This window comes from Thermoascus crustaceus (genome assembly GCF_041956765.1).
Source record: "Thermoascus crustaceus strain CBS 181.67 unplaced genomic scaffold VTN00scaffold_7, whole genome shotgun sequence".
NCBI lineage: Eukaryota > Fungi > Ascomycota > Eurotiomycetes > Eurotiales > Thermoascaceae > Thermoascus > Thermoascus crustaceus.
The window spans coordinates 1,238,917-1,260,590 of record NW_027192533.1 but is presented as its reverse complement, the minus strand read 5'-3'; the positions used below and the strand labels follow the sequence as shown (position 1 = coordinate 1,260,590).

The 21,674-nt window shown below is 53.4% G+C and overlaps 7 protein-coding genes across 7 annotated transcripts; 4 read left to right on the top strand and 3 right to left on the bottom strand.

The window, feature by feature from the left end:
- Positions 1-221: 221 nt before the first annotated feature.
- On the top strand, positions 222-1,531 carry VTN00DRAFT_9445 (uncharacterized protein; the record flags this gene model as incomplete). Its single annotated transcript, XM_069436406.1, has 3 exons — positions 222-263; positions 484-578; positions 676-1,531. 3 exons carry the CDS (start codon positions 222-224, stop codon positions 1,529-1,531), a joined length of 993 nt encoding a protein of 330 aa, XP_069285030.1.
- A 1,070-nt stretch (positions 1,532-2,601) lies between these two features.
- VTN00DRAFT_9444 (uncharacterized protein) lies at positions 2,602-5,438 on the bottom strand (the record flags this gene model as incomplete). Its single annotated transcript, XM_069436405.1, has 5 exons — positions 2,602-3,258; positions 3,308-3,451; positions 3,504-4,023; positions 4,074-5,031; positions 5,396-5,438. 5 exons carry the CDS (start codon positions 5,436-5,438, stop codon positions 2,602-2,604), a joined length of 2,322 nt encoding a protein of 773 aa, XP_069285029.1.
- Positions 5,439-5,568: 130 nt separating this feature from the next.
- VTN00DRAFT_9443 (uncharacterized protein) lies at positions 5,569-5,958 on the top strand (the record flags this gene model as incomplete). The annotated part of the gene is made up of 1 exon (XM_069436404.1): positions 5,569-5,958. One exon carries the CDS (start codon positions 5,569-5,571, stop codon positions 5,956-5,958), a length of 390 nt encoding a protein of 129 aa, XP_069285028.1.
- Positions 5,959-6,594: 636 nt separating this feature from the next.
- Positions 6,595-9,033, bottom strand: VTN00DRAFT_9442 (uncharacterized protein; the record flags this gene model as incomplete). Its single annotated transcript, XM_069436403.1, has 8 exons — positions 6,595-7,221; positions 7,282-7,484; positions 7,544-7,654; positions 7,707-8,093; positions 8,158-8,281; positions 8,338-8,602; positions 8,674-8,756; positions 8,815-9,033. 8 exons carry the CDS (start codon positions 9,031-9,033, stop codon positions 6,595-6,597), a joined length of 2,019 nt encoding a protein of 672 aa, XP_069285027.1.
- Positions 9,034-9,602: 569 nt separating this feature from the next.
- VTN00DRAFT_9441 (uncharacterized protein) lies at positions 9,603-12,017 on the top strand (the record flags this gene model as incomplete). The annotated part of the gene is made up of 7 exons (XM_069436402.1): positions 9,603-10,014; positions 10,094-10,210; positions 10,279-10,616; positions 10,670-10,824; positions 10,875-11,078; positions 11,146-11,566; positions 11,655-12,017. 7 exons carry the CDS (start codon positions 9,603-9,605, stop codon positions 12,015-12,017), a joined length of 2,010 nt encoding a protein of 669 aa, XP_069285026.1.
- A 1,596-nt stretch (positions 12,018-13,613) lies between these two features.
- Positions 13,614-15,570, bottom strand: VTN00DRAFT_9440 (uncharacterized protein; the record flags this gene model as incomplete). Its single annotated transcript, XM_069436401.1, has 4 exons — positions 13,614-13,686; positions 13,745-14,991; positions 15,054-15,220; positions 15,279-15,570. 4 exons carry the CDS (start codon positions 15,568-15,570, stop codon positions 13,614-13,616), a joined length of 1,779 nt encoding a protein of 592 aa, XP_069285025.1.
- Positions 15,571-18,530: 2,960 nt separating this feature from the next.
- VTN00DRAFT_9439 (uncharacterized protein) lies at positions 18,531-20,569 on the top strand (the record flags this gene model as incomplete). Its single annotated transcript, XM_069436399.1, has 2 exons — positions 18,531-20,105; positions 20,186-20,569. The coding sequence occupies 2 exons, from the start codon at positions 18,531-18,533 to the stop codon at positions 20,567-20,569; spliced, it is 1,959 nt and encodes a 652-aa protein (XP_069285024.1).
- Between the last annotated feature and the right edge of the window lie 1,105 nt (positions 20,570-21,674).

Sequence of the window (21,674 nt, the reverse complement as noted above, 5' to 3'; positions counted from 1 at the left end):
ACCTAGGCGGTGACATCGTCGGCTTGCGTTCTTGGAAATTAAACAATAATATCGCCGTCGACAATTTCACAAAGGACCACAATTTGAACTCTACAATTTCACCCTGGTCATTCATATAGGGTGGATCTTTCTTTTACCCGGACGGGCGCAATCTGATTTTGACTCCAAAACGCAAAAAAAAGAAGGAAAGAGAAGAAGAACTAGAACTAGAGGAAGAAGCAATGGCGGACGCGGGAGGCTGGAGCACTATCGAGTCGGACGAGGTATGTACATACTAATGCTGCACATTCGTTTGTTATTCCTTTAATTGGAACATTGTCTCCTTTGCCTTGTCTGTCGTCTGTTATTTTTTGGTATGGAAGCTCGGTTACCTTATTCTACTTGAGCTCGCTGTAACTTCACATCATATCTCATGCCCCCATCTATCAGCACCTTGAAACTGAAAGCTGACATGGGGATCAATGTCTTGTCTGTGCAATATAGGGCGTCTTCACCTCCCTGATCGAGAACCTCGGCGTGAAAGGCGTCCAATTCGAAGAACTCATCTCGCTTGACGCGGACACGATACGGGCGTTGAGGTGTGTACCACTTCCTTCCCCACACCACACACATGAACCAGATTCCTTCCACGCTCTCAAAAGAATAAGTATTAACAGAAAGGGGGGGAAATGACAGCCCCGTCTACGGCGTAATCTTCCTCTTCAAATGGATGACTGGCACCCAACGCGCCGACACCTCCGCCCCCGCGGACGGGACCTACGACCCCACCGCCCCCGAAGAAAAGGGCCTCTTCTTCGCGGCCCAGACGATCCAGAACGCCTGCGGCACGCAGGCCGTCCTCTCCGTCATCCTGAACCATGACCAGCCATCCTCATCCACCGGTGGACCCGCGATCGATATCGGGGAGGACCTCCGCTCCTTCAAAGACTTCACGACGGGCTTCCCGCCCGACCTGAGAGGCGAAGCGCTCTCCAACTCCGAGGCCATCCGCACCGCGCACAACACGTTCGCGCGGGCGTCGCCCTTCGTGGACGAGACGGCCCGTCCCCCGCCCGACGAGGAGGACGCGGATCTGTACCACTTCATCGCGTACACGCCCGTGGGCGGGACGCTGTACGAACTCGACGGTCTGCAACCGCACCCGATCAGTCACGGCCCGTGCGACGCGGATTCCTTCCCCGAGAAGGTGATCGAGGTCCTCCGCCGGCGGATCGAGCGGTACCCACCGGGGGAGATCCGGTTCAATCTGATGGCCGTGGTGCGGGACCTGAGGGAGCGGGCGAGGGAGATTGGGGATGTGGAGATGTTGGAGAGGGAGGCGAGGAAGAGGCGCGATTGGGCGTGGGAGAATTCGCTGCGGAGGTGGAATTTTGTTGGTTTCATTGGGGAGGTGTTGAAGGGGGTTGTAAGGCAGAAGGAGGAGCAGGGCGGGGATGAGGCGTATAGGGAGTGGGTGGAGGGGGCGAAGAAGCAGACGCAGAGGCGGTTGGCGGCGAGGAGGGGGCATGGGTCGGGGTTTGAGTTGGAGTGACGAAGTGGAAGGACACCTCTTTTTCTTCGTAAATACGAAAAAAAGGTTGGGGTTGGGTTTTGATCGGTTTATGAGGTATGGTTTGGTTTGCATTGGGTTGTTTCTTACGGGTTTCATACCCCGGGGGATCTCTGATGATGATCATGATGACTGACTGTCTGGCTTGACTGGCTTTGACTGACAATGATGAAGAATAAATAATACCTCTATATCCTCATGCTGTGTTGTCTTCTATTCAATAGAACAGGATACAGAAACAGCCTGCACACCACACCTTCAGTCCTGGTCTCGTCTTTGAAAGTAATCTCTAGTTTCTCCCAAGAATAGGCAGGAACTATAAGTACCCAAACACAAGTAGCAACCTTCAGACTCTTGTTATTACCAGTCGTTATGTCCTAGGCTGGAGTTAACGCTTGAAAATAAGCCGAGCTATTCGATCCGATCCGATTGTTGGAATGTGGGGCTGTGTGTATCTTGCATAACTTTTCCTCCTTATCTTCCTTTCTCCCTTTCTTTCCCCTGTTCGCATTTCCAACAGTCGTCCAAATAAACTTGAGCAGAGCCCACAACGGGGAAATATTGGAAGAAAGATGAAACCCGAGACTGCGATCTATCTAGGTATATACATGACAACGGCAGGCCGTCGGACCAAGACCAAGACAAGATCAGAGCAAGGCAGGACGATCAGGGAGAGAGAAGATTATGCTGATTATGCTAACGCTCAACATTAACACAAGAACGCTTAAGTCATGCTCTCACCCCAGCCAGCGAAACGAAGCGAACCAAAAACGAGAGACACCAAACAGGTGGGGAATATTCATATCCATCCGCTATGCTGTCTAGAACCAACCAGAAATAGAGAGATAGAAGGGGAAGGGAAGGAAGCGGAACGTAACTCGACGTGACGTAGAATGCCATCCTTCGAAGAATCCCCAAAGCAACCAAGAAAGTGAGATCCAAACATCCTCCGTACAAGACCGCGTCGTCAGCGGTCGTGGACACAGTCGTCGCCAGTTAGTCAACTCGGTAAGGTAATCACGGTATTAGACTATCAGCAATCGTATACTCAATCAATAATCGATAGCCCGCGCTTTGACATGCTCGACTAGCTCCTTCGGCAGCTCATCCTCGTCAATCAGGCCCAGGGACAGCACGTCCGCCCAGAAGAAGAACGCGCGGTCCTGCGAGAATGCAAGGTAGTCAAATTCGTCGACCTCGGCTTCGGAATCCGACACTGGTGACTGGGGGCGATCTGACGAGATCTTGTCGGTCGCTTCCGTCACGGTAGGAGTGGTGACTTCAGAATTGCTGCTTCCGTTGCTGCTCTCTTCCTGCGCTGCCAGCGCCTCTTCCAGACCAGGTACCTTGGCCCGCACGATACCCCATGTCACCCACTGCGCCGAGTTGGCAACACGCCACAGCCGCGTCTCCCACATCAACTTCTGCACGTCCGCCTCCAGGGCGTCTTCACGAGCCTTCTCGGCCTCCGTGTAGCTGAGAGACTGCGAATTGGGGCTGCTGGAAAGCGCATCGAGGGAGAAGGGCGCCAGGCGGGGTGTACCGGTAGACATTGGGCGAATGCTGGGGGAAACAACTGGTAGTCCAGCCAGCTGAGGACGGTGGTTCAGGTAAGCGGAGATGAAGCGGTGCTGTTCTTCGGGGGTCGGATAGGCTCGTGTGTTGCAGTGCCATGACTTCTCAGAGTGGTAATTGTAGCACCACTCAGACTGCTGTCTGTTAGCTTGGGTATAAGGCATTGGGTCAGTTCGCACTCACAAAATGGTTAGCGAATTCCAGACCAGGGGGGTTTGCAGATGCGTATTCAAAGTCGATGACCACGAGCTGCTTGTGCTCGTTGGCCGGCAGCAGAAGAGGTGATTCCCCACTAGGCTCGAGTCGAAGAAGGTTGCCATATTGCGTCTGTAGAGAGTCAGCCAAGCCCGAAGAGGACGAAAGCAAAATGATAACATACATCGTTATGTGCAAACACCAGCTGCTTCTTGATCCCACTCGCGCCACCGCAGCTTTCCGTGAGCCACTCCCGATACTTCTCAAACATCTTCCGGAACTGAGGCCATGGCACTCCGCACACGAAACCACGCTTCCGCCAAGGTTCAGAGTGTGACTTGGATTCGTTGTGTTCGGACATGATCTCCTTGTCCAGCCAGGTGATCACCTGCTCGCAACGGTCAACCCACCTGTCCCAGTTCCGGAAGACGAACGGGCCGCCTTCCCTCTCTTCATCGAGAAGTTCAATGCCCTCATGCAGCTCCCTCATCCTCTTGGCGATCTGCTTCGACGTCTCCGGGTTCCGCAGGTCAGTGGCCGTTAAGGTCCGTGCATGGAAGTATTCCTCGAATCGGCCGTTGTTGAAAGTCCCCAGCACGCGGGGCCCAATATTCTTCTTCCCCAGACGGCGCAAGATCGCAAGCTCGTTCTCCCGGTCAATCAGGTGTTCCACCTGGGGACCGTAGATTCGGAGAAGAAGTTTCCTGTAGGATGTCAGATGAGCGTGTTACAGAGACGATCCAGCAAGACTTACGGAGGTGGCTTCCTGGGAGCCAGGTTCTGATCTCCATCCACACTCTTCGACGAACTCTTCGGGGGAGTGACAACGTAGACAGCATTGGTCAGGGCACCACTGAGTCGAGTCACCTCAACCTCTGCGCCTTTTTCCATCGGGATCCTTCGCCAGCCCTTGAGTTGCAGGGTATGGGCCAGGCGAATGATTTCCGTCTTGAATGTCACCCAGTGTTCCTTCTCCCTGGCCCTTCTGCTGTTGGAACTGGTCCCATCACTTTCATCATCTGCAGCACCGCCAGAGTAGGCAAGCGTCTTGGAGTTATCCAGAAAAGCATCGACGCTGGGGACGACAGTGTCGATATCCGGATAGTCAGACTCCGAGGCAGATCCTCTTCTGAGTCCTTTCACATGGTGACGTCGACGCGTCGACCTCTTGCGGCCCAAGCCAGCTGTTCCAGAAGCAGCAGCGTCCTTGCGAGAGTTGGCATACTGGACGAGGATCTTCTCCAGCTTCTCCAGCGCCAGCGCTCTCTCCGAGCTCTGAGAACTGCTTCTCTCCCGCGAGGTAGTCATGTGACCGTCGTCGGGAGAAGAGCCATCCAGGCCTGTCGTCGCGGACGTCAGCGGTTCCTGCAACTTGGACGCTTTCCGCTTGGCCTGCTCCTGCTGCAACCAGTTGAACACCTGGGTGAACAGGGTGTTCTGGGGGTCCTCGTCTGCATGCTTCGCGCCGGGCGGTGGTGTCATCTCCTCTTCATCCTGAGCAGAAGAATCCCGCAGGCTGGAGCACTGGCTGCTCTGGGAGTGCTGCGAGAAAGACTGGGGCATGGGTGGCCGGGCGGAGACCTTCCTCCCGACGTTGGCACGGTGATGCTTGTGGTTCCAACCTTCCGCGATCAAGACGGGCAGGCTCCCATTGGCCGGCTGCGGATGAGGAGGCGACCAGGTGTTGCCCGTTCCGGCGGTGGAGTTACCTTCTGCCATGCGAGTCAGGCTGGTAGTGAAACACACACAAGGGGAACGACATCGTTGAAGAGCAATCGACAGAAGAAACCGGATATATGTTGAATATATATATATATGAGATGAAAGCACGCCAACCGGCTGCTGCAGAGATCTTGAAATATGCACACACAAAAGAGCCGGTGCAAAAAAGGCAAAAAAGAAAAACAGAAAAAAAAAGAAGACGGGACGATTTCTACAAGGCTTGATATGTGAACAGGGACATGAAACCTCAAAGCCAGAGACACATCAGTCCAGAACGTAAACATGAGAAAGGGGGGAGGGAAAACGACAGAAGCAAGCTGGTTAAGATGCCGCACAAAGCAAACTCGAGCCTACCTGGGACGGCCCTTCCGGGAAGGCCACTGCTCTCGTCGACCATCTTGATACTTGTCCCCACGCTCAAAAATACCCGGCGGACATGTAGCTGCAGCGGGAGCTCGATGCGAGTCAGACGCTGCTGTGTGTGACAATGGCAGGATACGAGTCTTTTCTTGGTCCGTCTGGGAGCGATGGCGCGGGGACCGTCAGCGTGTTGTGTCCTCTGGGCGGAAGCCCAAGAACAGGTGGTGGGGTGGCGCACCGCGGCCCAGCCAGCGTCCGCCGTCCAGCCGCGACGGATGGAAAATGGCCCGTTTGGTCCAGGGCTCCCGTTGCGCTCCCGATATCAGGTATCCATATATGCATGGTGGTACAGGTACTTGCGCCTGGCTCCGCGCACAGAGGCCCAGAGGTACCGGGTACTTGTCCACTACCATCCAGGACGGCATCCTCAGGCAGGCCAGACCGCCCCTGTCGCCCTCCCCGAGGATGTTCTATTATTCATCTCCCTCACCGCTCCGGAGAAGCAGCTCCGTCAGGTCATGCTCGTCCGCTGTACGGCGGCCCTAAAAGCAGCGTGATATCCATGACCCTGGGACTGTGATAAAGATAGCGGCGCCGCTAACGCTCTACCCGCCGACGTCCATTGGCCCATGCACTGATAAGCCTTCGATGATCCATCCCATCCGGACGTCCCGTTATTGGTGTTGGACGTTTTATCGAGGCAACCCTATGTTCTTCTTGCCGCAGTACAGAGCAGTGCTCAGCGATGGTATCCCGCAGCACGCCTCCCGGTGGGAGCAGCACGCGAGCGCCTGCCCCAAACCAGGGGTTTTTTTGCCGTTTTCGGTAGCGCGGAGGAGAGCCCACTCGGCTGGGGACCGCTAGGGGAAAACAAAAACTTTAACGGTTAGCTCCATCTCTACTTTAATTTTTTCCTTATTTAATCTAGCTGCCCCTGCATTAGGCGCTTCTGACGCTGTATCCGCCTCTTTATGTCACGGAGTATATATTTTTCTTTTGCATGGTAAAACCCAAACGATCTATTTCGCAAGATTATCATATAAGTGGTACAAGCACGGAGCAATTCTGCTCGCACGGTGAAGGCACCATGAAAGCAGCTTACCGTCTATCTATTAAACGCCTTGCTTACCTGTCCGTTGTCGATATAGAATATGAAAAAATAGGTATATAGGCAGGTATATACTGCGAGTATACTACCCATGATATGTCACGCTCCAGATCTTGAACCCTCCATCCCTCCTGTTCGCGTCGCTTGGGTCGTTGACCGTCAGCGTGCCCCGCTCGTCGATCTCCAGCAGATGCGAGTCCGACTGCGGGTCCGCATACTCGAGGCTATACCCCTTGCCGTTCCCCAGAAACGTGATGTTCACATCCTCTGCCCCCGCCCGGTCATCCGCGGATAAGAGGGTGCTGTTGGGACCTACCCACTTGCCGTCAAAGGCACTCGAGATCTTGAACAGCCCGCTCTCCTCGCCCTGCGAGTAGTGGATCACCCAGCGCTGCCTCTTGTCCCGATGGTCCTCTGTCGCCCGAGTTAACGTCATCTTGCCGTTTTTTGCGTTATCGCCGCCCGACGGGTTCGTCAGTGCGTATCCCGACATCTCAAAAACGAGGTAGCGTCCCTCTGTCAGGTACCCGACGCATTCCTTGAATCCCTCCTCGAAGAACAAGGCCTCGGATAGGTCGTCCTGCTCGCCGTACGGCACTGGTGGTCTGGTCGTCGAGAAGCGCGCCTCGCACAGCGCAGTGCCGTCATAAGCCCCCGCCGCGCTGACGTGAGGCTTCGAGGCGGTATGAATTTCAGGGACGCTGTAGTTGGGCTGTACGAGGATGCGGTCAATTTCTGACAATCAAGAAGGCATCAAAACAACCTGACATACATGATCGAAATCAAAGGCGTTGACAAGGTTCGACATATGTTCCCGTCGCCAGGGGACCATTTGGTCTGTCTGGATCCCCTTGTACCCCTTTGCGGAGAGCCATTCTTCAATAAAGAGGATCTGGGAGTTGTGATCTGCGCGTTCTGTGAAAACACGGTTACCGCGCGTCCACGGAGACACGATATAGAAGGGCACCCGGACGCCTTTTCACCAGCTGTCAGCATGTGGATAAACAATTCTCAAGCTTTGAGAGACTACTAACCCGGACCAACGTAAGTCTCTCCAAATAGTCCCATTGGATCCTCGAACCATTCCCCAGGTGTACCTGGTGGAGAGTGATACGGTGGCACATGATCGCCGAATCCTCCAGATTCTTCAAGACGTCAGCTGCAGATCGTAGAACTGCATAGCGATTGGGACATTACCGTCGTAACTTATCATCAACACTGTTGATGAATACTTTGGACTGTTTACGACAGCGTTGACCACCTGCTGCTGAAGCCAAGCACCATCCTTGGGCATATATGGCGGATGCTCCGACAGTTCCATTGGACCAACGATGAAGCTTATTTGAGGAAGCGTTCCCTTTTTAGCATCCTCATAGAATGCATCGAGTCCAAGAAAAGTCAGTCCTTTCTGGGATAGAGGCGAGTCCTTCTGAGCTTTCTGGTACTGCTCGAACCAGGCGAGAGGATTGTCATCGAAGTTGTTCGTGTCCTGGTATACCTGCCATGAGACCCCGGCCTCTTCATAGAATTCGAAAATAGTCTTCCATTTGAGCGGGTAGCAGTTGACGTTCGGCTCCTCACACCCTGCCAAAGAGCAGAGGCTATGTCAGCAGTCCGTGACGACGTTCTTTTGAGCGACTGATCTAACCTGGGGTCTCATTGTTATCAAGATAGACTCCTCCTTGGTCCGGACTCTGGGGACCGCCAGGAACGTTCACAGACCCGCTGACCAATGTTACACGATTCGGATTTGTGGAAGTAATTTGGCTCTCCTTGAACATACTTAGTCAGTAGACAGGTCATGCGATCGGTGACATCTTCTCCTAACCTGATACATATCTCCACTCGTCCACCCTTCAGCTATAGCAAAATGAACGGGGATATCGCTTCTCTTTAAATATCCCCAGCTCCAGGGGGTATTGTTTCTGGCCCAGTGGTTGTTCAAGCCTTTATTGATTGCAGCCTGGTTGTCCTGATAACCATTGTCTCCAGCCACTATGCACTGGATTGCGTCAGGCCAGTCGCCTCCCTGGTAGCCAAGATACCAGGGTAATAAGGTCTCCGTTTTAGAGGACATTTCTGGATCTACTTGTCTTCAACCAGAGCGGAAATGGTGTCAGAATGGCTACCACAAGACTCATCGATACAGATTGATTATACTGACTGATGCCAGACAGACAACCCATCAGGGTTTACCTGCACATTTGGATCGTTGAATCCTCTCACACCTGCCATAGTGCCAAAGTACTGGTTAGAATTAGCATGGGAAGTCGCATAAATGCATACGGAAAAACACAAAACATACAGTATTCCAGGACCGATTTTCTTGCATAAAGATCACCACGTGCTCGATGTCTTTGAGAGAGCCCGCTGCTGCTGAGGCGGACTCAGCAGGATGGCTCTGAAGGAGCAGACCCAGGAGAAGACACAGCAGTAGAGCCATGACGACGATGCTGATGACGATGGCCGCAACGAGAGCAACTTTTCGTCTCGTGCGGCGACCGGTGATCTTCCCCATGTGCATGACATGGGCATTGTCCGTGCTTTATATCCGCTGTCACTTCCTTGATCGCACTTTCTTTGTCTGCGGTATCGACCCCGGCATCTGGACCACGTAGGAAGCCTGTCGCACGTGCTGTAGGCAAAGCCTGATGTTGGCAGCGGTGAAGAGGCCATGTCTGCATTATCAATTGGGATCAAGTTCGGTCTCGATGCGGGAGACCCAGAGATCCCTGCTGAGAACGTCGCATCCATGCTCTCCCCGCCGTATGCGGGCGACTTGGCGCGCTCTTGCACCGCACGTGGGCGGAGATGATTTTATAGCTGGGCAAACACCATCGACCACTAAGGCATGGGCCATGTAGCGATCCAAGATGGAGATAACAGATGTCGAAGCTTGTTTCTCAATATCGATAAGGGATTTGCGCGTGTTGAAGATCCATCCCTTGCTAACGAAGATCAGGCACACCCTTGGCAACTCACCTGGGCTGCATTCAAACAGGTTCTGCCTGCCACAGCGCAAGTTTCATTAAAACGGTACGCAGCATGGTCTGATAGCAAGAGCCCAGTAGCTGGCTCCGATCCTCGCTGAAGATGAACATGGAGCGGCAGTCCAGCCGCAGGAGAAAGCCAGCTCCTGTTGAGGAGCAGCAGCCAGAAGCCGTTGCCGATCAGCCGTCTGTGCGGGGACCAGAACAGCCTGCCATGCAGAATGCAGTCCAAAATCAGCCTCTTGCGGTTTTGTTTTCTTCTCTGGTCGTTTGCTTGTTAATAGCCTTTGTGAGTATCGGAAGCGACGATGGCAGATCCTTGGCGTTGCTTTCACCCGGTCGCCATGGCTCAGGCCATGTCAAATCACATGGTTTAAACCTGTCCCCGTCGATTCTGCAGCTTCATCCAGAAGATCATGTATTTCGCGAACCGGTAATCCAGCATTTGGATTGGAGGATAACCTCCGGCGATCGTCGTCCAGATGGTGTCAAGAAACGAGTTTATCTAATCAATGGTTAGTTGCCGGCAGCATCTGGTACTAAGTTTAGTATCTATTGTGAGAGAAGTTCCTAATTTTACTTCATGTTACGCAGACCTTTTCCCCGGTCCCACGGTCGAAGCACGTTCGAGTGATACCTTGATAATCTCCGTGAAGAATGACCTACAAGAAGAATCTATATCAGTTCACTGGCATGGCCTGCATATGAGGAGTAAGAGCGAACCTCCTGGAGTCGGTTGGACGTCGCAGTCCCATAGCAATAGGCTGACCACTATTCAGACGCAAATTCCATGGACGGCGTTGTGGGAGTCACACAATGTGCTATTCTCCCCGGGACTTCGTTCACATACAATTTCACCATCCCTGCTGACCAGAGTGGTACGTTCTGGTACCATGCCCATTCAGCCGTTCAGAGAGCAGATGGCTTATATGGGGGACTGGTTGTTCACAAGCCTGCTTTTAAACCGGCCGTCCGTGGACTTATGTCGCGTGATAGCGACGAAAGATTCAGCTATGGGTATGACAAGGAGATTTTGCTCCTTATAGGGGACTGGTACCACCGGCCGGCTGAGGGAGTCCTATCTTGGTACTTACGTGCTGGATCTTATGGCAATGAAGTGAGCATCCTAGTTAGGCTGATTTATGGCAAACAGACACTAACATATTCCAGCCAGTTCCAGATTCCCTCGTTGTAAATGGAGCTGGCAGTTTCAACTGCTCCATGGCAATCCCTGCACGGCCTGTGGATTGCATTGATAATTTAGCCCAACCACGCATAGATCTGGATCCGAGAAAAACGTATAGAGTCCGTGTGGTTAATACAGGGTATGGAGACTAATTATCGTAATAGATGATGCCTCTGCTAACATACACAGGTCTCTTGCCGGCTTCACGCTATCCTGGGGACGAGAAAACCTCGAACTTATCCAGCTAGATGGGATACCCGTCGAACCGCAGTTTCAGGAAGAAGCTAATTCCGCGGGAATCCTTTTCCCAGGACAGCGCATGGACTTTATTCTCCGTCGTCCTGCAGAGACGGTCAATGAGATGTCGTTCTTAACTGTGGAGCTTGATCAGGGGTACATATCACCTTCTGCGAGCCATTATTACATTCTCATAATCATATCACTAATCTCTATAAAACAGATGTTTCAACTATCCTAATCCAGCACTGAACCCAATCCAGACCTTTCTGATCAACGACAATGGCATGAAAAACCAGAAACACGAGAAACCCCCAGTGCCAGAACACCATCCTACGTCCCATCACATCGATATCGAAAAGATCTCCTCCGCAACCTCCGTCTTGGCTGCCCTACCACCAAAAGCGCAGCAGACGCACGTTGTGTACACCAAGATCGAAAAGCTCGCCCGAAACCACAACATACCGTACGGCTTCTTCAACCGCACGTCCTGGCGTCCACAGTCCGATCCGCCGGTGCCCCTGATCGCCCTACCCCGGCAGAAATGGGACAGAAACCAGCTTGCGATTTCTACGGGGCCGGAGCCGGTCTGGGTCGATCTTGTGGTTAACAACCTCGACGAGGGGCCACATCCATTTCACTTGGTATGCGCTCTTTTCCTCATCATTTCTCATATATAGTATATCGTTTTCGTTTTCTTTCCATTATGGATATCAAACTAACACATCACAGCACGGCCACAACTTCTACGTCCTCACGATCCACGAATCCACCATCGGCTGGGGCTCCTACAATCCCTTTGAAGACCCCTCCCCACCAGGCCTGGCCCCAAATCCAAGCAGCACCGACGACAATAACAGCAACAGCGACAGTCCGTACGACCTCTCGCGTGCTGTCCTCCGCGATACGGTGCAGATCCCGCGGCGCGGCCACGCCGTGCTCCGGTTCCGCGCGGACAACCCGGGCGTGTGGCTCTTCCACTGCCATATCCTGTGGCATCTAGCGGGCGGGATGGCGATGCTGGTCGATGTCATGGGTGATGCGGCGGGAATGGAGGCACATGATCCGTCGTTGTCTTCGTCGTGGTGTGATTAGGTGGGGAGATGTGTCGTGTATAAATACTAGATACATATATACACAGTGCCTAAGTAGATACCAGCTCTCTCTGTGGGAATGCATTTCTAAGAGCTGATGCTCAATCCTCCACCAGTTGAGTACCTATACAGCACAGTCAAAACCAGCATAACATCCGCACAGCCACCATCCACAGCCCAAAACCAAAATCAAAATCCTACTCCTAGGTACCTAACCCTTCGCGTAAGCTCATCCTACAGACAGACACCCAAACACCATAGAACTGCCAACGACAACAATGACAAACATTAGATACACAACACCAGCACCAGCACTAAGTGAGCCACACGTAATACATTAGCAATGCAGGCCCTCAATCTCAATCTCAATCTTCTTGACCTGTCTGTCTGTCTATCACCTTGCTTGGAAGATTGGAGAAGTGTGTGTATATTGTAATCGTATATCTGCAGAACAAGATAAAAAAAAGAAGAGAGAGAGATATACATATATATATAAAATTCAATTCAATTCAAGGAAAAAAAATTAGTAAACAATTCATCAGACCAGATGTGACATGTGGCTTTCTTCCTTTCTTTTACTTTTACCTACCTACCTATCTAGGCAGATAATAGATTGAGGTCTTAAAACACAAAGAGGAGAGAGGGGAGGGGAGAGAGGCAGAGGGGTCATCTAATCTAGAACAGGGCGCTGGGCGCTGTAGGACCTACAGAATGGACAGATCTATATAGCTGTGGGGTTAGGTACTGTACAAAAACTTAAAAAGTTCAGGCAGGGTGGGCTGCATGATCTGGGGTGCCAGTCAGCAATCGAATCAAATCAATTGGAACCCCTCAGGTATGATGCATCTGTTACACACACCCTTCTCAACTTCAAGCTTTAAGGAATGGGAGTACAAGCACAAGCGCAAGCGCAGGCACAGAAGAACAAGCTACAGAAATTGGTTGATATTGATCAACATGTCCACCAATAAAGATAGATAGTGATCAAGATAGAGATAATAATAAAGAGAACACCTGATCATGATAATAATAATAATAATCATTCATCTATAAATAATGCAATGAAGTATGATGCTGATGCTGATGCTGATGCGACACAACCGAAGCTTGAGGAACAGACAAACAAACAACCTTTCCTTTCCTTTCCTTTCCTTCCATCTCATCTCATCTTTTGTCTCATTCCTCTTATACAGTACAATACAATACAGTGAACCCAGAAAAAGCATACTTTTTCCCTCCCAATTTGTGATGTATGTACAGTACAGCACAGGTACAGGTCCAAGGCAACAGACAAGCAAAAAGCACATACAACACACAACAAAAGAAGAAAGGGTGTATCATTGTTCGATTCATCTAGGACACAACAGGACAGAGCAGCAAAGGACAATGACAAGAACAGAGGGACAAAGACACACGAGGTGCATTGCACTACGTTCATGAATGAGTATCTGCAAACAACGCCAAACACCCATTCTGGTTCATTTATAACGGACCCGAGGCCAAGAGACAAACCGGCCAAGAAAAGAGCAGACAGGCAAGATGGATGGACCAGCACCATCTTCGATCTAATAATCTACCGAGGTATCTATCTATTTATCTATTTACCCTGCGCGGCCCATTCGACGACCTCGAGCGCGCAGACGACAAGGAAAAGTGTAGAGGGGAGGATCCTGAAAAACCGTTAGAAGAAAAAAAAATGCGTCTAAAAAGGGAATGCGGTCAACTTACCAGACAACATAGCTCTGGAACAGGAGCTGCGACATGGCTCCCATGTAGACATTGTTGATCTGGCAGATCTGCGCCAGCTGCAGGGCCGACGGCGCCCCCGTGAGCAGGAAGCAGACGATGATGAAGATCGGGTCGCCCAGGATGCTCACGGGCACGTACTTGGCAACAAGCGCGAGGATCGGCGCCATGATCAACGTTGGCAGCAGCATCCGTGAGACAAGAGACGCGATGATCAGCTTGCGCTCCTCCTTCGGATCCTCCATGTCTTCGATGGCTTCCTTCGGGAGGGTGTTGCGGGCGAGGTTCGCGCCCAGAACGACCAGGATCAGTGGTACCGCGACCTGGCCGTTCTGGTTGATGGCTCTGGTGACTGAGTTCTTGATGAACGATCCCTCATCGAAGAAGAGACGCTGTAGGTCTGGCAGAGACGCCACGATAATAGCCACCAACATCGCCCACAGCGGAGGGTTCATGAAGTCCCACACGCCTTTGAAGAACGCTTTCGTCCAACTGGACGCAGTCGACAGCCCCTTTTGGATCGACGGTGGAAGTCTCTCGAATGCTGCGTCCGCCTTCTCTTGGAAAGAACGGGCCAGACGACTGCGAAATTGGCACACGGAGCGCTTGTACCGCTGCAGAAGACCCTTGAAACCCTTTGCCTGCTCGTCCCGTCTGTGAATCTCGACACGGGGGAAGGACGTCATCAGCCCAGCAGAGTTCTGACGGGGCAAGAAAGGACCGCGAGGAGGGGGGGCAAGTAGACCATCGCCCTCACCCTCCATGGTCTCATCACCCATTGAAGACAGCTTCGTGTACGAATATGTGCGGGCCGTAACGGGAGTCTGACCGCCGGACTCGAAAGCGCCGTCCTGGTTGTGTGGAGTAGCCGTACCCTCAACGCTATTCTCCGGGGCCACTGTAATATCATCCGAGGTCCTCGTTCTGATCAACGGTTCATCCGGATCGGTCTGCTCAGGGTTATCGGTGTAGTGTGCCTGTCCATCCTCGATCCGGGCACCTGTGGGGTCATCCTCGATGTATCTTTCCTTGGGCGCCAGCAAGACATGGTAACCCCAGCTCCACCGCACCAGCTGGCCCAGCTGCTGGAATATCAGCAGATACAGGATTCCTCGAGCCGCGACTTCATCGTCGTTGTCATTGGGCACCCGATCCCAATGGAGGCCTTTCAGGGTCTGAGATAACGAAATGACGAGGGAGATCGGGAGGGAGTTGGAATTGCCGAAAACCTGTAGACCATCAGCACCCTGCCATACAGGCAAGATCTTGTGGGGCGCGGACAGGCACTTACGGCCATGGCGGCGACGAAGTTGGACTGTCGCTTCTTGAATCGAAAGCAGCGCGACACGAACCAGGAGCACATGTACGACACGAAGGTCTGGACTATGAAAATAAACGGTATGATGGCGAGGTCTGTCAACTTCTGCGCGGTGAGCTGGGACGCGAGTTTCGTGAACACTATACAAAAGAAGATCAGCTGTGTCACCGTCAGCAGAGAGAGAAGAGGCATCCCTACCCAGACATGGGGTGAACAATGCAACGTTCAAGTTGGCGACCAGCTTCTGGGCGTCCGCATCGAACATGCCCTGCCTGGCGGCGATGTAGCCGGGCAGACTGACGCAGACGACCTCCAGCACGGCCTCGAAGACCAGCAGGACGAGATGCAGGAAGGACGGATGGCTGCTATGGGGAGACGAGCTCGCCGTGAGATCTCCCATGTTGATCAGCAGCTGGCGCGCCTCGAGCCTGGGGGCGCCGCCCAAGCCATTGGCGATGCGATACGACGTGGGAGAGGTGAAGATGGCCATGGAAAGAAAGGAGCCGACGGAAAGAGCGACGACGGGGGGAAGATGCGAGGAGGAAAAGATCCTTCCAGAGGACCTGCGCGGGAGGAGAGGATGGGTTTTTCTTTCGGTCGCAGATGAGATCACCGCAGGCGACCTTTGACGTTTCGGCGGAGCGCCAGGCGTGTCGCAGCCCTGCTGTTGGGAACCGCGGATGCAGCGCCAAGCAGACGGTGAGAGGGCGAAAAAAGGCTGGCTGGCCGAGGACGGGCATGTTCGCAGCCCGTGCCGCCGCCGTGCTCAATCAGCGCGCGACATCCAGCGCTGCGCCAAGGATCGATCTCTGCTGCCCGGAGGAACCGGAGAGATATTCAGAGAGACATGTACTTGTCACCGTCGCGATCCAGAGCGCCAGCATGGACTGTACCTTACCGACTGCGTCGATCTCCAGCTGCACGACAAGACTCGATGCATCACATCTGTGGCGAGGCAAAGACCGTCATCGACGCAACCTGTGGCTGGTGCATGCTTATCGCCCCGTGGAGCCCGCGGTCTGTCGCACCCTGGGGAACCCGACGCCCTTATTATATATCTGCTCTTTGAATTTCTCCGCCTCCAACCTCCTTCCCATGCGGTCTCCAGCCAATCCACCGCTCCCTAGTGCTACGCATGCACAGTGCAGACCGCATACTTGGAAAGCATCATATCCCCGCATTGGGCATTACTTTTGTGTGACGTCGTCTTCGTCAACTGACAGAGCTACTTGGTGTGGGTCGCTCTGTGATCTGTCACCGATGCTGCTGCTGACGGTGTGAATATATAGTACGGAGTACTGCATCGCACGGTATACATCGAAGACATCTTAAGGTAAGCTATCCTTTGCATGTCTTTCCTTGTCCGGCTCTACACTCAAGCACGCAGTCGTACAGAGGCACAGACCGTCAGCGTGGTTGTTCGAGCTGAAGTGTTCCGTACGACGTTGTTATATAAGAGTCTATCTGCCAATCCCTTCGTACGGAGCTTTGTGTACATGACCAAGGAGATTGAGGAAATAGTTCTGCAACGCCCACACAGAAAAGTGCGGGCAACACATGGCATGCGGTGGATGAAGCGATTGACAGCACATAACGTCAGACCGTAGATCGCAGCCCCGGTCACGTAACAGCCAAAGCTTCGTCCGCTACGGCCTCGTCCTTCACCGTAGTTGCTCCTCCAGAGCCTTCCATTTATTTCCCCTCGTAGAAGCTTGCTGCCTTTGATGTCGATCACACGAAGCTGCTGGCAGCTGGATACCTGAAAGACACACTGATCCATGTCTGGCGCCAAGGCAATTGGCCCTGCGACGGGGAACTGCCGAGAATGCCGCGAACAAGGACCCGGAACGTGCAAGTGCAGAAGGCAAACAAGGAAATACGGAGTAAGAATCTCAGAGCAGATACCGATGAAAGGGCTGTGCTCTCCCCAGCCACTCCACCCCGCGAGTTTCAGGAAAAGAAAAAAGACGACGAACATCGGATGGAGATCTCTGGCGCCGAAAAAAAGGGAACTGGCTCGCGCCAAAAACGTACTACAGCCACCCCAAGAGCCGTGGCATTGGTAGATTAACCGACCTGTGCTGGTTCTAACTTCTGGGACATGCTAAAAGGTACTTAATTTGGCACACGAGAAACGATCAACGCGCCACAGGCGGAAATGCGCCTCATGATCAGCGGTATCAACAACTCACGGCGGTGGAACCGCTCTCCAGGGTCGAACGTGAACTAAGAGCCGTCCACATGGAGTCGCGCGGTCTCAAAACCTGAAACCGTTGCGGGCTTTCAATGTCATCGTCGTGCGGAAGACAGGATGTCAATCAATATGATTCCCTAGACATAAAACGCCCAGCCAATCTGTGGACATGGCCGGTGGCCAACACGTGTAGATCCAGCATTAGCATCTGGACATTGCAAGGGTGAACGCGCGACAGGCTGACAGCTCGTCTGGTCGACCGCGCACCGTAGCCATCGAGGTCTCGAAGAGTCTTCCTCGATGATGTATGTAGTTGATCTAGGAACTGTGCTGCCTACGGAGCACACTAAACACCGACAGCCCGGTAGGAACTCCATGTGGGTTGCCAGTCACCGGCAGGGGAACCTTTTTTTCGGATATAGGGGCGGTGCGGAACCGTTCGTTCGTCTCCTGAGAGCCAAGGTAAATCCTGGGCGAGTCAGGTTTGGCACTAACCGGGGAGTTGTTTGCCTCTGTGAACAGGGAAAAATTCTGCCTGGATAGTTCTTGTGCTTCCGCTGGCTGATGTGGCCGCCGTCGGGCGCATATCAAAAGTGAACGGAGGCCCAACCCAGCGCCACGGCACCAGGACCATCTCTCTCTCCTCATCCACTTTTGCCGTGCTCGTTTGAACCACGGACGCCGGTGCGAGACGAAGCCAAGGAACGGACCCGGGTCCCCCTTTGACTGGCCTGTTTAGCGTTTATCAGATTCAGACGGTTCCTTTTCCCGCCAGCCTGGGACATCTCACCGTCCAGAGTCGCCTCCCCCTTCAAAACCGCCTCCCCGCGGCCTTCTCCCCGTCTGCTCTTCTCCCCTCCTCCGGCGCGTTCGTTCCCTACCGGAGCTGCGGCAGCTCATCTCTCTCCTTCACCGCCAGGCACGCCGTCTCCTCGTGTCCTGCACTGGAATCTCTGTCGATCGTCCTGGCATGAGCTGTGTGCCCCGCGCCGACTCCTTCCCTCCGCCGTCATCGGGAACATTTCTCCCACGCCCTGCCATTGCCTTCTCCTGGATCCAGTCGAACGGGTCCAGAAGAGATCACTCCTTTCGCGACCATCGCGGCTTCTGACGCAGACGCAATTCTCTCTCTTTCATGCGCGACCATACTCTGTTCCTCTGACCGGCCCGAGGAGTTGCGGAGGCAGCACGGCACCGAGCACGACCACGTCTACGTTGTGTTGCGCCGACGACTGTCGGTCAGCTAGCGAAGGAAGATGGATAGCAGGCCAGAGTCCGTGGCAGGCACCCCTGCCGTCTCTCCGGACGTCGACAGCAGGTCAGACTCGTCCGAGAATACCTCGTCCCCCGCCGCCCCCCGTACGAGCCTGCCTTCTCTCCGTCCCGGACCCGATATGTCCAGCGGCATGACAGCCTCTTCGACCCCTCTGGGCCAGATCAATGCCGCCCGGCGACCTGGGGGCCACCCCTCCCGTCCTCCTGCGTCCATGAGCGCGCAGTCGAGCGGCCTGAATCAGGATATCCTGGCCAAGATGAAGGCGTTCTCCCTCTCCCGGCGAGGCGCTCCGCCTGGTTTGTCACACGGGGTCCCAGGTGGGGGGATAGCTGCTTCCGCTCCGGTCGAGGGTCCTGTGGTTGGATCTGGCAGCCCGATCGCCGGCCAACATCCAACCCCCCCCAGCGGTCCCATTGCCGGAGGTCTCGTTGGAAGACTGCCGCCTACACCTCGATCTCACGGTCCACCCTGGTCCGGTGGTCCCTCTGTGACCGGGCCGGGCCCTACGGTGAATCCGCCAAAGCCAGGAGGGCTGGGGGCAAGGAGACACAAGCCTGGTCTCAAGCTGTCTGATGCGGCTGGTCCCCAGGGGGCGTCTCCTGGCGGCAAAGACAAGGGCCCGGACGGCGCTTCCGCCGCTGGGTCAACAGGCAACGGTGCAGGTGAATCCGTATTCAGCAAATACTCTGAATTTATCGATACGAAAGCGGGCACCTTGAATTTCAAGAACAAAGCTGTCATCCACGGTGGAGGAATTGAGTTCTCTTCTGGCCACAGCTTTAGCATTTCCCTCGACGAGGTCGACCTCCTGGATGAGCTGGGCAAGGGCAATTATGGAACCGTGTACAAGGTTAGACATAGCCGTCCTCATCTCCGAAAGCCCGGCCTTGGTTTGCGAGGGATCGTCAGTCGATCACCCGGGCAGGAGGGTTCGAATACAACATCGACCACGCAGCAGGACAATCTCTCCGGTGTCATAATGGCGATGAAGGAGATCCGTCTCGAACTGGACGAGACAAAATTCGCACAGATCATCATGGAGTTGGACATTCTGCACCGCTGCATATCCCCCTTCATCATCGATTTCTACGGGGCTTTCTTCCAGGAAGGCGCTGTCTACATCTGCGTGGAGTACATGGACGGGGGTTCGGTCGACAAGCTATACGAGCAGGGCATTCCCGAGAACATTCTCCGCAAGATCACATTGTCTACCGTCATGGGCCTCAAGACGCTCAAGGACGAGCACAACATCATCCATCGTGATGTAAAACCAACCAACATCCTCGTCAACACTCGCGGGCAGGTCAAGATCTGCGATTTTGGTGTCAGTGGAAACCTGGTTGCAAGTATTGCCAAGACGAATATTGGATGTCAGAGCTATATGGCGCCTGAACGCATTGCCGGTGGAGGGATGCAGCAGTCGGGAGCGAGCAGCAGCGGAACATACAGCGTTCAGAGTGATGTCTGGAGCTTGGGATTATCGGTCATCGAGTGCGCCATTGGACGATATCCCTATCCCCCTGAGACTTACAACAATATATTCAGTCAATTACATGTAAGGACTTCCCCAAGTCAATCATCTTGTTGCTCATTATGTCTCTCACGTCCTTTTTTTTTTTTCTGACGGACTGGCAGGCTATCGTCCACGGTGACCCTCCCACGCTTCCAAGCACAGGCTATTCAGATGAAGCACATAAGTTTGTCCGAGCATGCCTAGACAAAAACGCCAATAGCCGTCCCACGTACGCTATGCTCCTGCGCCATCCCTGGTTGGCGCCTCTTATGCAGCCCCCGACCGCTCCCGGGGGGGATGACAAACCGTCCGCGTCTTCTCAGCAACGGTCGTCGTCTGAGACCGAAGACAAGGAGGTTGCAGACTGGGTCAAGGATGCTCTGGAGCGTCGTCGCCGCGGGCTTCTGGGTGACGTGGAAAAGCCGGCATTGCATGCAGTGCCTCTGGACGCTGTGCCTGGAAGTCCGCTATTAGATGACCCAGCGACCATCTTCCCTTCATCATGATCATATCCAACGGACCTTATCGAACGGCGTGCGAGTTATGACGATCCATACGAAATTTCTTTTCGGCTCTACTCTTTGCCTCAACCTTTTGCGGACCAGGACGAGGATGTAGGCGCAGGCGCCGCGCATCCTGGACCTTTTTTTGCGATGGACTGATGGCGGTTACGATAATGGTCATAAACGAACCTTTTTCCTGATTTTCCTCGCGGAATATTTCCCCGCAGTCTATGATTCACCAAATCCTCTGATCTGTTTCACCGGCATTTCCACCTCTTTCATCATTCGTCTCGAATCTTCGTGCGTTCCGGGGACTTTTCTGGGCGCTTCCTCCTTGTCTCTACCGTACGCAACTGCTTGCCGGAGAGATGGTGGCACTGGCCTGTTGTATGCATTGACCCACCTGTTCGTATTATACGGCCATCCTGTGTACATAGTGTCTGCATACATAGATCCACAGAATATGTATTTAGTATCTGTGGAGTTATCTGTAGATGCTTCTTGGTCGTATTGTATACAGACTGTACCTGGCAACTACGTAGTATCGGGAGTCCTGCAGCCTTTGTCAAAGCGACATCGACTCGACGAGTCCCTGCGACTCCGGCGTCTCTCTATTTGCCCGGACCAAGGAATCTGTACGATTAATCAGACCCCGATCATGATGATTCTAGACAGTCCATGTGTAATCTGCTTACCAATCAACATCACGTGCTAACAGCTGTAGATGACGCTATGCATGCAAAAAGAGCAGTCTCCAGATCAGGGAAAAGATCATTGGAAAGGAGAGATTCAACGAGCACGATTGGATGCGAGTTTAGACCTCTCGTTTATCTTTTATCTCCGTGTTCAAGTCTGTCTTCTCCATACTCTGTACTGAGTACAGTACAGCAGATCCCGCCCCGCTGCAGCTCTGTTTTCGTCGCCGACCTCCCCGCTAATCATCCTCCCCCCATCCTCACCTCCCCGATTCCCCGATTGTCCCCTCTGCGCTGCCCCTCCCCCTCCACCACCTCCTCTCCTCTCCCCTCCCTCCTCTTCCTCTTTCTTTTCCTTTTCCTTATATATATATATATATATATATATATATATATCTCTCCTACCCAACGAC